The 13,143-nt window shown below is 47.7% G+C and overlaps 1 protein-coding gene and 2 pseudogenes across 3 annotated transcripts; 2 read left to right on the forward strand and 1 right to left on the reverse strand.

Annotated features, from left to right (window-relative positions):
- The first annotated feature begins 1,367 nt into the window (after positions 1-1,367).
- LOC309799110 (succinate dehydrogenase [ubiquinone] cytochrome b small subunit, mitochondrial-like) lies at positions 1,368-3,845 on the forward strand (annotated as a pseudogene). The gene is made up of 2 exons: positions 1,368-1,412; positions 3,399-3,845. The product of its transcript is annotated as a succinate dehydrogenase [ubiquinone] cytochrome b small subunit, mitochondrial-like (transcript).
- A 3,047-nt stretch (positions 3,846-6,892) lies between these two features.
- Positions 6,893-7,907, reverse strand: LOC309799111 (dolichyl-diphosphooligosaccharide--protein glycosyltransferase subunit MAGT1-like; annotated as a pseudogene). Its single transcript has one exon. The product of its transcript is annotated as a dolichyl-diphosphooligosaccharide--protein glycosyltransferase subunit MAGT1-like (transcript).
- A 2,312-nt stretch (positions 7,908-10,219) lies between these two features.
- On the forward strand, positions 10,220-12,995 carry TEKT2 (tektin 2; the record flags this gene model as incomplete). Its single annotated transcript, XM_082614449.1, has 9 exons — positions 10,220-10,375; positions 10,459-10,584; positions 10,762-10,967; positions 11,485-11,628; positions 11,704-11,818; positions 11,997-12,104; positions 12,230-12,373; positions 12,535-12,614; positions 12,782-12,995. 9 exons carry the CDS (start codon positions 10,220-10,222, stop codon positions 12,993-12,995), a joined length of 1,293 nt encoding a protein of 430 aa, XP_082470575.1.
- Between the last annotated feature and the right edge of the window lie 148 nt (positions 12,996-13,143).

The raw sequence follows: 13,143 nt of genomic DNA on the forward strand, positions 1-13,143 counted from the left end.
AGGGTACGTAATAGTGCTGGGCATGTAGGTGGAACTCAGGTTTTAAAGAGGTTCTGCTGCGCTGGCCCCCCACCAACCCAGGGCTTCCCTGGCGGTCCAGTGATTAAGGGTCCGCACTTCCACTGCAGGGGGCACAGGTTTGACCCCTGCTTGGGGAAGTTCCACATGCTCTGCAGTGCGGCCAAAAAAAAAAAAAAAATGCCTGATGGGGCTGGGGCTCCATATAAACAAAAATTAAAGTGATGGAAAATACAATTCAATAAATAAATAAATAAATAGTTTCTCCCCCACCTTAAATAAAAGACATTGGGTCTTTTAGACTCACCTCCCTTTAAGACACTGGGTGGTGTGGAAAGAGGGGTAAGCAAGAAGCCAGGCTTGCAAACTCTGCCAGGCAGTGAAAGAACTTAAGAATAGGGAGGATAAAAAGAAACTGAAATGGACGGGGAATCGTCACAGGCACTGAAGTGGATACACAGCCCAGGTATGATATGCAAGAAAACCCTGGACTGAAATTTTGAAAACCAGCACTCAACTGTCCTAACTGCATAGCTTCAGGTATATCACTTTTCATTTCATAATTGAAGTTAATAGAGTAAAATCAGAGGTCTCAAGTTGGCAGCCAATTTCTGTCTGCAAATAATTTTTGTTTGGTATTTAAAATATTTTTATTAGTCCCTAATATTTAAAAAATCAGAAGATCTCACATAAAAATCCCTTAAAAGGTAAGGAGGGTCATCAATTTCACTATTCCTTCAGTATCCCTTCACAGCTGCCACCAGGGGAAGCTCAAGAGTGGTTGGTCCCTTTGGATGGAGCACACTCTCCACAGCCCACATGTTTTCCTTTGCCATCTCTGGACTCAAAGGAACCCTAGTGTGAGGTGAGGCCTCCAAGCAAAAAGGAATCCCTATGAGGATGAGCTCCTTACCTGGGGGTAACTCACTACTTGGAAGCAGTCCAGCCTAAATATTAAAAACTTGTTCCTTCCTTATTTCCATTTACCCTATTTATGTTCTCCAGAACATCAGAGAATTCAGTCTGTTCTCTTCTGGCTATTATGTGTTCTTCACCCCAGTGTTCTCCCACCTACATGTCACCAGAGTCTGTGCAACCCTAACAGTACAGTTTGTTTTCTTAAAGGATCTTGTTACTGATGCTGAAGAAGCACTAGTTAGCTTAACTAACAAATGCTGATGGGTTGAGGTTTTTTTTAACTGTGTGTCAGTTGTTAAGTTTGACAAATTGAAGAGAATCACTCTACTGTCTATCTGCCCAGTAACTACACTGATATAGGAAAATTCTAAAAATGTCAATAACTACAACCAAATGCATACAGTTAAATGGGGGAAATATGTGTAACGGTGATGCGAAGGCATGCTCTGATAAATCAGGCTGTAGCATCCCTAAGGGTAGTACCAGAAAAGCATGACGGTTATCTAGGCAGACAGTAATCGGACGATTGCTCTGATTGAGTAATGAGACGTGCTGGACAGGACAGAACAAGTCACCAATTACATTAGAGTTCACCTGCTTGAGACTCCAGGGAAAAGGGTGCTCAGAGCACTACGCTAAAGCGTGGAGAAGTGAGGCGGCGGTCTGAGGTAAAATCCCGAGGTGGTTTTTGTTTGGAGGGGGGCCATACATCTTGAACTCTCAGTTCTTGTAGTTTCCATGTTTCAGTCGTCTGATCATTTGACAAATTCCCTGGCTGCTGAGACTTGCATACCTTGCAGATGCTTTTAGGAAATTAATTAGGTTAATCTGTCAGCGCCAGGAAAGGATGGGATCATTTTTACTCTACTTGATAAAATGTCTCTATCATAAAGGGGACTGGAATCTTTAGTTTTATCTGTAGAAAAAACATGACTGTTTTCCTGCCTTCTGTCACTTTTGTTATTTCTGTAATTTCCACAGTCTATAGAGATCTTTGCAATGCCTTTATAGAGCAGCACTTGTCTCATACTTTTCTCTATTAAAATATTTTCCTTTGGGCTTCTCTGGTGGCGCAGTGGTTGAGAGTCCGCCTGCCGATGCAGGGGACGCAGGTTCGTGCCCCGGTCCGGGAAGATCCCACGTGCCACGGAGCGGCTGGGCCCGTGAGCCATGGACTGAGTCTGCGCGTCAAGAGCCTGTGCTCCGCAACGGGAGAGGCCACAACAGTGAGAGGCCCTCGTACGGCAAAAAAAAAAAAAAAAAAAAATTTTCCTTTAAGAATAATCCTTGGGGGACTTCCCTGGTGGCGCAGTGGTTAAGAATCCACCTGCTAAAGCAGGGGACACGGGTTCGAGCCCTGGTCCGGGAAGATCCCACATGCTGCAGAGCAACTAAGCCTGTGCGCCACAACTACTGAGCCCAAGTGCCACAACTACTGAAGCCCACGCACCTGAAGCCTGTGTTCCACAACAAGTGAAGCCACCGCAATGAGAAGCCCGCGCACTGCAACGAAGAGTAGCCCCCACTCGCCGCAACTAGAGAAAGCCTGTGCACAGCAACGAAGACCCAACACAGCCTAAATAAATAAATTAATTAATAATAAATATTTTTTTAAAAAAAGAATAATCCTTGGGAAACTTACACAACATTGTAAAGCAATTATACTCCAATAAAGGTTTTTTTTTAAAAAGAATAATGCTTGGGTTCAAGATTTACTTATAAAACAAAGCAGACATATTCGTGGTTTAGGATTATGAAGCCTTATATGATGTCTGATTCTCAGCTGAAATAAAATGTTAATGGACTTTTTTGCTAACTGACCTCAGAAACAGCCCAACTCAAAAGTACTTGCAACTGCTAACTGTACAATATTACTCTTTATTTACTGCAACATAAACTGTCAAATGGAAATTGCACATTATGTTGCAAAAACCAAAACCAAAAACAACATAGCAATAGGATACTTTACCAAACAGGATTTCAGTCACCACCATCATTCAGATGGTTTTCACTTGTATTTTATACAAATGTAAAATTAAAGTTGCTTAACCATTTTATGAGTTTAATTTTTCTAATTTATTTTTGTACTTTTATAAAGATTTTAGATCATAAATGTTTGCCGTTTGTGGTATTCCTTTGAATAGTGTTATTTTTTTACTATATTAAAAGGTGTGTTTTAAATCTTTAATTTAAAAAGTAGTACTCGGGCTTCCTTGGTGGCGCAGTGGTTGAGAGTCCGCCTGCCAATGCAGGGGACACGGGTTCGCGCCCCGGTCCGGGAAGATCCCACATGCCGTGGAGCGGCTGGGCCCGTGAGCCATGGCCGCTGAGCCTGCGCGTCCGGAGCCTGTGCTCCACAACGGGAGAGGCCACAACAGTGAGAAGCCCTTGTACCACACACACACACACACACACACACACACACAAAAGTAGTACTAGTATCTACAGTAAGACCCTTTAAGGAGCGACAGGGCGACTCTGGAGGCCGCGTCCTCTGTGGTGCCTGAGGAGGACAAGCTCTGTTCCTCCGAGCACCAGTGGTCAGACCATTCATGTCTCAGCATTTCTCCAGGACCAACCTACCCCAGGATGGTGTGGAATACAGGACATTCACCTGTCACCCAGCCACCATTCTGGTTCCAAGGCTGCATGTCTCCACTGGACTGGTGAGAGGGTTGTCAGTGTTTTGCTCCTGGGCCTGATTCCAGCTGCTTATTTGAATCCGTGCTCTGCAATGGACTATTCCCTGGCTGCAGCCCCTCCCTCTTCATAGTCACTGGGACATTGGACAAGTTGTGACTATATTCCAGGGACTGGCACTCTCAGCTTTCACCTTTGCTAGGCTTTGTTATTTCAACGATCATGATGAGGGCATCTGCACAGCTGTTGCTATGCTATGGAAGCTCTGACCTTTTAGACGTAATACCTTGAAAATTGATTGTACACCTCCCTTGCCTCTGCTCTGTCATGCCATTCAATTCACAGTAAGGAGGAAATAGGTAAGTCCATTGGTGAGACAAACCTCTTCTCCTAATCACCTTGTTATTTTTAGAATGTAGTCTTTGAGGAAAGATTTGAGAGCAATTGTAACCAAAAAATTGTCAGACTGAGTTCTCTATGCTGAGGAGCTAATGGGGTGTCTCTCAGCTTCTCACAAGACTCACCGTATAACTAAACATTATATATGAGCTTTTGCCTTTTAATTTATCAAACTCTTAAAGGGAATTCAGCGTTATTGCTCTCAATAGCTGATCAGACTTCTATATTTGTCCTAGGATGGTAGAGAAAGGGAGCGACTGTTAATTCGAGAATAAAGACTTTGCAGAAAATTAGGCAGCGTTTACTTTTTGCAAACTTCCCCGCTCTGTTCAGTCGATACCAGTTACTGATGGTTACATGTCCAAGGTAAATTGGCAAATTAGAAATGCTGATATTTCACATTACTGATTTCTAAATCCTAGGAAGAAGAGCCTGGAGAGTTCCTGAATATAGAGAAGTTCCATGTAGGGAAGAGGTCCCTTTATAGATGTGTCAAATTGTTACAGATTCTAAACCTAGACTTAATCCTCAAATGTGTTTATTTTACTTGTCCTAAAATAGTCTGTCCACAGATATAAAATTATAAGTAATAAGTTGTTTTCCCATTGTGGGAATCTCTAATGTGAAGATGTATTCTATGAAGATAAAGTCTTTTTAAAAATAAGATTCTGGGGCTTCCCTGGTGGCGCAGTGGTTGAGAGTCCGCCTGCCGATGCAGGGGACATGGGTTTGTGTCCCTGTCCGGGAGGATCCCACATGCCGCGGAGCGGCTGGGCCCGTGAGCCATGGCCGCTGAGCCTGCGCGTCCGGAGCCTGTGCTCCGCAACGGGAGAAGCCACAACAGTGGGAGGCCCGCGTACCGAAAAAAAAAAGTGCAATATACTCAAGCAACTATACCCAAATCCCTTGGCAAACAACTCATACAAAACAAAAAAAATCAAGATAGGCCTTTCTCACCTTCTGAGATGGCCCACACTCTGTGGAGTGTGTTTCTCTCTGAATAAATCCACTTCTTACCTATCACTTTGTCTCTCACTGAATTCTTTCTGCGATGAGACATCAAGAACCTGAGCTTCGGGGCTTCCCTGGTTGCACAGTGGTTAGGAATCTGCCTGCCAGTGCAGGGGACACGGGTTCGAGCCCTGGTCCGGGAAGATCCCACATGCCGTGAGCAACTAAGCCCGTGCGCCACAGCTACTGAGCCTGCACTCTAGAGCCCGCGAGCCACAACTACTGAGCCTGTGAGCCACAGCTACTGAAGCCCGCGCGCCTAGAGCCCGTGCTCCACAACAAGAGAAGCCACTGCAGTGAGAAGCCTGCGCACCACAACGAAGAGTAGCCCCCTCTCGCTGCAACTGGAGAAAGCCCGCGGGCAGCAATGAAGACCCAACGCAGCCAAAAGTAATAAACAAATAAAATAAATAAATAAATAAAATAAAAATAAACATCAAGATCTTCCACTGGGGCTTCCCTGGTGGCACAGTGGTTGGGAGTCCGCCTGCCGATGCAGGGGACACGGGTTCGTGCCCCGGTCTGGGAAGATCCCACATGCCGCGGAGCGGCTAGGCCCGTGAGCCATGGCCTCTGGGCCTGCGCGTCTGGCGCCTGTGCTCCACAACGGGAGAGGCCACAACAGTGAGAGGCCCGCGTACCGCAAAAAAAAATAATAATAATAAGATCTTCCACTGTACCTCGAAGGTGGGTCACTTGGTTATAAATAGCCAAAGCCAGTCCCAATTTAAAGCAGAAATCTTCTAATGTGACACTAAATTGCTGTTGCTCGAAAAACATTTTCACAATCACAGTTCTCACTTTTCTAAAACAGCAATTTCCAGAGGGAAGACCAGAGTTCAATTTAATAGTAAAATACAACTTTGCTGTCATTTGCCAAGCACATTAATAAGCTATTTAGAACGTAACTTTGGTTATCTACATAAGACAGAATGAAGGTAAGGGGGTGGGGGGGTGTGGAATCTCCAAATTTGTACTTTGTTTTTCCACCTAAGAGGGTAGAAAGGCCAAAATAGAACAGCTTTTAAGACATCCAGTTTTACATTTCTGCATATTGGAAATAACCTGACATTTTAGCATGCTTCTAAACAGAAAAGGGTGAATAAAATCATCATTCATCCTCTGAATTGTCTTTATATTTTTCCCTTAGATTTAAATTTAATTGAAAACAACCTCACATCAACACCAAAATAGGAACTACTATTTTGTTAGAAATTGCCCTCTTGGAAGAGAAATAAAGAAAGATAATTTACCTGAAATCTTTCCGGATAAAAAGTCATTAACGATCGTGGAGAAACAATCCAGTATTTAATTAGTCTGTAATATCTACAACCATCAAGAAGCACAATAGCGTATTTCAGTAGGAAAGACTTGGGAGATGGGGCACCACGTAGTACTGTATCTGCCTCTAGATATTGGAAGTGCACACTAAAGAAAGATAAGCCTTCAGGGAACAACACACAAAGTAAGCTGTGCAAATATACACCTCCAAGAAAGGCAATACAGTTTTAACTTCAGTAGCTAGATGTGGGGATGGATACCTTATCAAGATATTTTTCATATTAGAATAAGATCAGCTGACTAAATATTAACTAAAGTACTTTTAAACACTGTCCTAATTCAGTAAAAGGTGTACACTCTGAGGATTTTAATTATTGGAATTCACTAAGTAAGGTAATCTATGACATTTACTGGGAGGAGAAAATTGAGAAGAACAGAGAAGATACATAACACTTCACAGATTTTGAGAGAAAATAGCTTGTTATTTCCAGGGCACCTCATGTCTCCTTTGGCTAAGTCTTTATCAATTAAAAAAGTTACGAGTTCATATTCTGCTATTTCATGTTTTTATTTTCACATTTTAAAAAAATTTCTTGCTTCCTTGTCTACATCTCTAGGGTCCTTTTTAATCCACGAGAATGTGGAATGGATAGTTAGGTTCTTTAAATCTGAAGAGAGAAAGCAGCCAACTGAAGAATATTACAACTAGACACAAACAAGTCATGGACATTATCTTCCTATTTATAATGTTCATAGGAGAGGTGGCAACTGTATCTAAGAGCAACATTTCCAGGGTAGTAATGCACACATGAAACAGAGAAATGATATACATTTCTGCTACAAACTGAAAGTAATGCACTTCATGAATATAATGTGTCTGTCCTGTGTGAGTATTGCTTTGAGCAAATGGGGCTCCTCGTATACGAGTCCACATTGGACCAGATGACATCAAAATCACAAAGCACAGCTAAAACCACCCATAAATTTTTGTTAAAAATAAATTTCCTACTCCATTTCAATACATACACAAGTCCACCAATGAGAGCCAAAGATATCCCTAACTTGAAGGAATAGTAATCATTTATAGGCTTCCTTGTTCTGACATTGACCATCCGTCTCTCAGTTCTCTCGGCTACCCATGTGAACATTTGCTGCGCTATGATACCCCTCTCTTTGAAATTATAAATGTCATCTGCTGTAAATTTACTTTTAGCAGAAAAGTGGAGGACATTCGGAACAGACATCACCTGGAGCATTTCAGAGACCTCGGGGCTTTCATCAAAATCCACCATAGCAAAAAATACCTTGTTGCTGAATGCATTGGAGAATTGCCGGGAATCTGCCAAGATCTGAAATTCTTGAAGAGCAAGTTTGCATGTTACACATAATCTAAACTTCTGGAGAGTAGTAAATATCACAATAACAGAATAGTTTCTTGGTTTTTCTAATAAAAAATGATTGAACATGGCATCATTCATTCTTAGCACTCTGTTTTTCTGAATCCAGTCCATCAGCTGTCTGACCTTTTCTGCTAATATCTTCTTCCTTTGGTCAGGATGTGCAGGAGCCTAGGGAGTCATGAACACCAAAACCACCACCATGGTCAGAGATACACGCCAAAGCCACCACCATTCTTCCATATTTGTTTACTTCTTTTTGTTATGTTTCCAAATATCTATGCCAAAATCTTATCATTTCTCCCGGCAATTAATTTGTCCAGGACCTTTTATTTTTCTGTCTTCTTTAATCCTAGTAAAAGAGCTATATCACAAATTCCCATGCATGTCTGGTTTATGAGCCATGTATTAGAGTTTAGAAAATATTCTGTGAAAAAACAAAATTCTGTGATCAAGGAAGTCTTGGAAATGTTCCAGTCTCAGTCTTTCTGCAGAGTTCCAGACTCACATTTCTAACTGCCTCCTGGACAGCAATACCTAAATCCACCACGATCACCTCAACTACTCAAAAGCCAACCTCATCATCCCCTTGCCTACCAAGCCCTGGGTTCTCTGCCTCTCTTCCCACTGTGACCCTATCCCACCAATCACTGGGGTTTTAAAACTGAGGACTCTTGTTGGACTCCTCTCTTACCCTCCATCCATCAAACCAGAACTTAGCCTCTGGAGCAGACTGCCTGAGTTTAGATCCAAGCTCCATCACTTAGTTTTGTGATCCTGGGCACGTTCCTCACTTCTCTGTGCCTCAGTTTCCTCGCCTGTAAGACGATGGTGGTCATAGCATCCATCTCCTAGGATTTTTCTGCACAGCCCTCAGAGGGGAGCAGGCGGGCAAGCTGGGGATAGCATCCCTGCCTTCCTCTTGTTGTCCAGCGCCACCACTAGGGGCAGTGCGGAGTCGTAATTGAGAGAAGGTAGACCTGGGGACCAGATGCATCTGGGTTTCCATCCTTACCAGTCTCTTCAGTTACTGGCAAAAATGGGGGTAATGCCTACCTCACCTATTAGTTATGTACATTACCTGTCAACATCTTCCAATGTCTAGAACGGTACTAGCACGGTTTAATTTTTTCTTCCTTCTCCTTTTTAGAGAAATCGTTGGATATTGAGCATTACTTCTAATACCTGTTACCTCTCCCAGGGACGTGCCCTCTCCAATTACGATGATCATTCCTTCTATGCCGTCAAGCAGATGATGAAATTATTGGGAAAGACAGAATCATTAGAATGCGTGTAAATAATGTTAAGTATATACACATTCTGGGAAGGATACCTGCTGGAGAGTGAGCCTGACTGGGAGATTACTCTGGCTATGTACGGCACCTTTTTAAATTTTTTGCCATGTCGATGCGTAACCTTTATCAAAGTAAAGATTTTTAACTTGTGAATGAAGTGAACGCGATATCCTGATGCCCCCCTCCTCCCCACACTCTTGCAGCACCAGCCCCGCCGCCGGCCCTTTCCTACTCGGAAGGCCTCTGGGCCCCAACGCCGCCGCCGCCGCCGCGCCGCCCGGCGGTTACCAAGCTGAACGCGGGCTGTGATGACCCGCGAGCAGAAGGGGGGTGCCTAGCAACCTGGGGCGCTTAACAGTGGAGCCGGCGAAGGGAGGCGGAAGTGCGCGCTGGGAAGGTGAGAGGAGGAGGGGACGGGGGGGACAGGGGTGGGGAGGTGCTCTCCCCCTCCCGCTCCTTTCTCTGTGCCGAGGTATTAACTTAAACTGAAGATGATTATCCTGGGAGGGGAAGGGAGGGATTGGGCTGGGAACTAGACAGACCGCAGCTCCTCCCGCTGGGGCCCCTCATACACCCGCTCCTCCTCCTCCAGCAGAGGGCGGAGGGAGGGAATGTGACCCAGGTGGGGAGGGGACCAGCGCCCCACCCCCAATTCCCTAGTGCCAATTCGAAGTCCCTTCGAAACAAGCCGGTCCTCTCTGGATGGGGACAGGGCTTCTTCTCTTAGACCCCCGCAGGGCCCTAGCCCAAAGCTGGGGCAGGGAAAGCAAAGAAAGTTCCACAGGACTTGGTTACTGGAAGTAGTGGTGGAAACTGGATTAAGGGCTATTTTTCCTGCTACCTGCCCCCCCCCCCACCTCCGCCAGCCCCGCCGAGCACTTGGCACTACACACACACACACGCACACGCACACGCACATGCACACACGCGCGCGCACGCGCACACACACCGAGGAACCCTATTATCCCCTTTCACCTGCTCCAGGACCTGTAGGGTCCAGCAGTTTGTGTCTGTGGATGGATGGGTGGCAGGAAACTTAGTTAATGCCTCACACGAAGTTGAGCGTAGGGAGAGCTGTTTCCAAGCAGGCTTCCAGCAGGAAGGGGCTTGGAGCGAAACGGACAGGAGCACGTCCTTTGCAAGGGCTTTGATCCAGGAGAGGCTTTCCTCAGTGGTCTCCTGCAGCCTTGTTTGCCCCCTCCAGCAGAGGTGGGTGTCTTGGAACAGGCCTGGGGTCCCTGAGCCTTCGGCTCCTGCACCATGGGCACGCTGAGTGTCAAGCCCAGTCCACGCTTCCGGTTGCTGGACTGGCACACCAACAGCTACCTGTTGTCCACTAACGCCGAGCGGCAGCGAGATGCCTCACACCAGATCCGCCAGGAGGCCCGGGTCCTCTGCAATGAGACCAACAACCAGGTTGGGGGCCGGAGCCCAGTTGGGTGGGAAAGGGATAGCCCCCAACTCCCGACAACCTCTTTATCTGTCTCTGTCTCTTCCAGACCATTTGGGACGAACATGACAATAGGACTCGACTGGCAGAGAGGATTGATACTGTCAGCTGGTGGAAGGAGATGCTGGACAAGTGTCTGACGGATTTAGATGCTGAGATCGACGCCCTGACACAGGCAGGGAGCCAGGGCAGGGTGCCAGGAGACCCTGCCTGCAAGGACCTCCCTCTCCCTCCTCTCTTCCGGGTCAGGGTATTTGGTGTCATGTCCATCTGAGTCATTTGGCCTAAGTGGGGATGAGAGCTGCTTCCCAGCGGATGGCCCCACCAGCCTCCTGTGCCCTCTCTTTTCTAGATGAAAGAGTCAGCAGAGCAGAACCTGCAGGCCAAGAACCTGCCTCTGGATGTGGCGATTGAGTGCCTGACCCTGCGGGAGAGTCGGCGTGACATTGATGTGGTGAAAGACTCCGTGGAGGAAGAGCTGCACAAAGAGGTAGAGGTCACTGAAGCCACCAAGAAGGCCTTGCAACAGAAGATCAGCCAGGCCTTTGAGAAGCTCTGGTAAGAGAGAGCTATGTCATTGGCATGTTCACCCGCCTTTGAAGGCTGTGTTTTAAATGTAGAATGTGTGTATCGTGGGTTACAAGTCACTGGCTCCCAGGCTGCCTTCTGCCCCTGCTGTGCCCGTGGCAGAAACCACTCACCCACTGATCGTAGCACTTTTTGCACCGCCTGGACGTGGTCTCAGAATACTTCTCATGAACCTGCTCTAGGCAGCCATTATCAATTCATTGGAAGCATGAGAGATGAAGCCCATGTGCCACCACCCCGACTTTCTGGGAGTGTGAGCCTTGTGAGTGTAGCTACTGGAGTGTGCCCTGTGGGTGTGTACAAGCACTTGGTGCCATAATTTTGTCTGTGGGGAGCTCATCCAGCTGTGCCTGTATTTGTCTCAGCTGCAGCGGCAGCTCCATTGCCACTTCAGCTTTCCCATCCCTCCTTGTCCCTTCAGTACCATGGGGGCTGCGTTCCAGGGCCTTGGAGGTATGGCTCCTAATCCAGTCTGTTCTGTCCCCAGCCTCCTGCAGGAAGTCCGACAGCAGCTCAACTCTGACCATCGGGGCAAAATGGAGACACTGGACATCGACAGAGGCTGCTTCTCTCTCAACCTCAAGTCCCCGAACATCTCTCTGAAGATTAATCCCACACGTGTCCCCAGCGGGTAAGAAGGGCATTTCATTCAGTCTCTCTTCCTCCCCACAGAGGCCATACTCTGATTATTTCCTGCCACCTGCAGCTCCACCACACTCCAGCAGTGGGATGACTGCAGTCGGTTCAACAAGAACCAAGCAGAGGCTGAGATGAAAGGGGCCATAGAGCTGAGGGAGGCCATCGCCCTAACTATTGCCAAGGTGACTGACCACTCCCCCTACCCCATCCTCCATGGCTAAGAGATGGCCCCAGCATGCACTCAAGCCCTTGTTTTTTATTCCCTGTCAGCCATGTGGCATCCCACCCCTCACCTGAGCGAGATCCTCAGCTGGCCAGAGCTTATACCCTCCCCTTGCCCTGCCTACTTTCTGTCCTCAGACCAACAACGAACTGGAAGCCCAGAGGGGTGCAACGGAATTTGCCTTCAGGAAGCGGCTGTGGGAGATGGAGAAAGTGTACAGTGAGCTCAAGTGGCAAGAGAAGAATGTGAGCCTTCTCCGTTTGGTCTCCTGGGGCCTGGACTTCCTGCTGTGGGATGAGGAGCCTGATGCCCTGCCAGGAAGCCCCGGACTGGGTGCACCAGGTGGAGACCAGTCACTTTGTCCCTGCAGACCTTGGAGGAGATTGCCGAGCTGCAGGAGGACATCCGGAATCTGGAGGAGGATCTGCGCAGAAAGTTACAGAACCTGAAGCTATGCCACACCCGGCTAGAGACCAGGACCTACCGGGCCAACGTGGAACTCTGCAGGGACCAGGTACGAGGGCACCCCAGTGGGGCATGGGCCCCCGGCTAAGGTTCCTCAGGATGACTCACTCCCTGGTGGAGCAGGGGTGCTGGCGCAGGGCAGCCCCCAGACCCGTGGGCTGAAGGACAGTGTGGCTGACCTGGACTCCCAACCTTCCCCTCTGCCTCCAGGCACAGTACGGCCTCACTGCGGAGGTTCACCAGTTAGAGGCAACCACTGCTGCCCTGAAGCAGAAGCTGGCGCAGGCACAGTAGGTTTGGGGGGTGGGCAGGAGGGGTGGGGAGACACCTCCCACCATTGGGGTCCCTTGCTGCCTGCCAGCTTCCCTGCTGTCTTCCTGACTCAAGGCTGGTGAGCTCAGCCCTGACCTCCCAGCCTCACGCCGGGGGTGGTGGGTTGTTAATCCCTCCTCCCCAGGGACGCTCTGGACGCCCTGTACCAGCATCTGGCCCGGCTGCAGGCTGACATCGCCTGCAAGGCCAACTCCATGCTCTTGGATACCAAGTGCATGGACACCCGGCGGAAGCTGACTATGCCGGCTGAGAAGTTTGTGCCGGAGGTGGACACCTTCACCCGCACCACAAACCGCACCCTGAGTCCACTCAAAACCTGCCAGCTGCAACTAACCTAGCAAGGGGGCTGAGGGAGGAGGGGAAGGCTGGTGGAAAATGAAAGAGGGAGGGCAATGGAGAGAACGAATCTAATAAAGGTCGGGGGTTCTCAGTCCAGACGGTTCTTTGCTACCCCTGCATGTAGCCAGCGGGGAGAGGGCTCTTGGC

This window comes from Mesoplodon mirus, assembly GCF_964341445.2.
Source record: "Mesoplodon mirus genome assembly, chromosome: 3".
Classification (NCBI taxonomy): Eukaryota; Metazoa; Chordata; class Mammalia; order Artiodactyla; family Ziphiidae; genus Mesoplodon; species Mesoplodon mirus.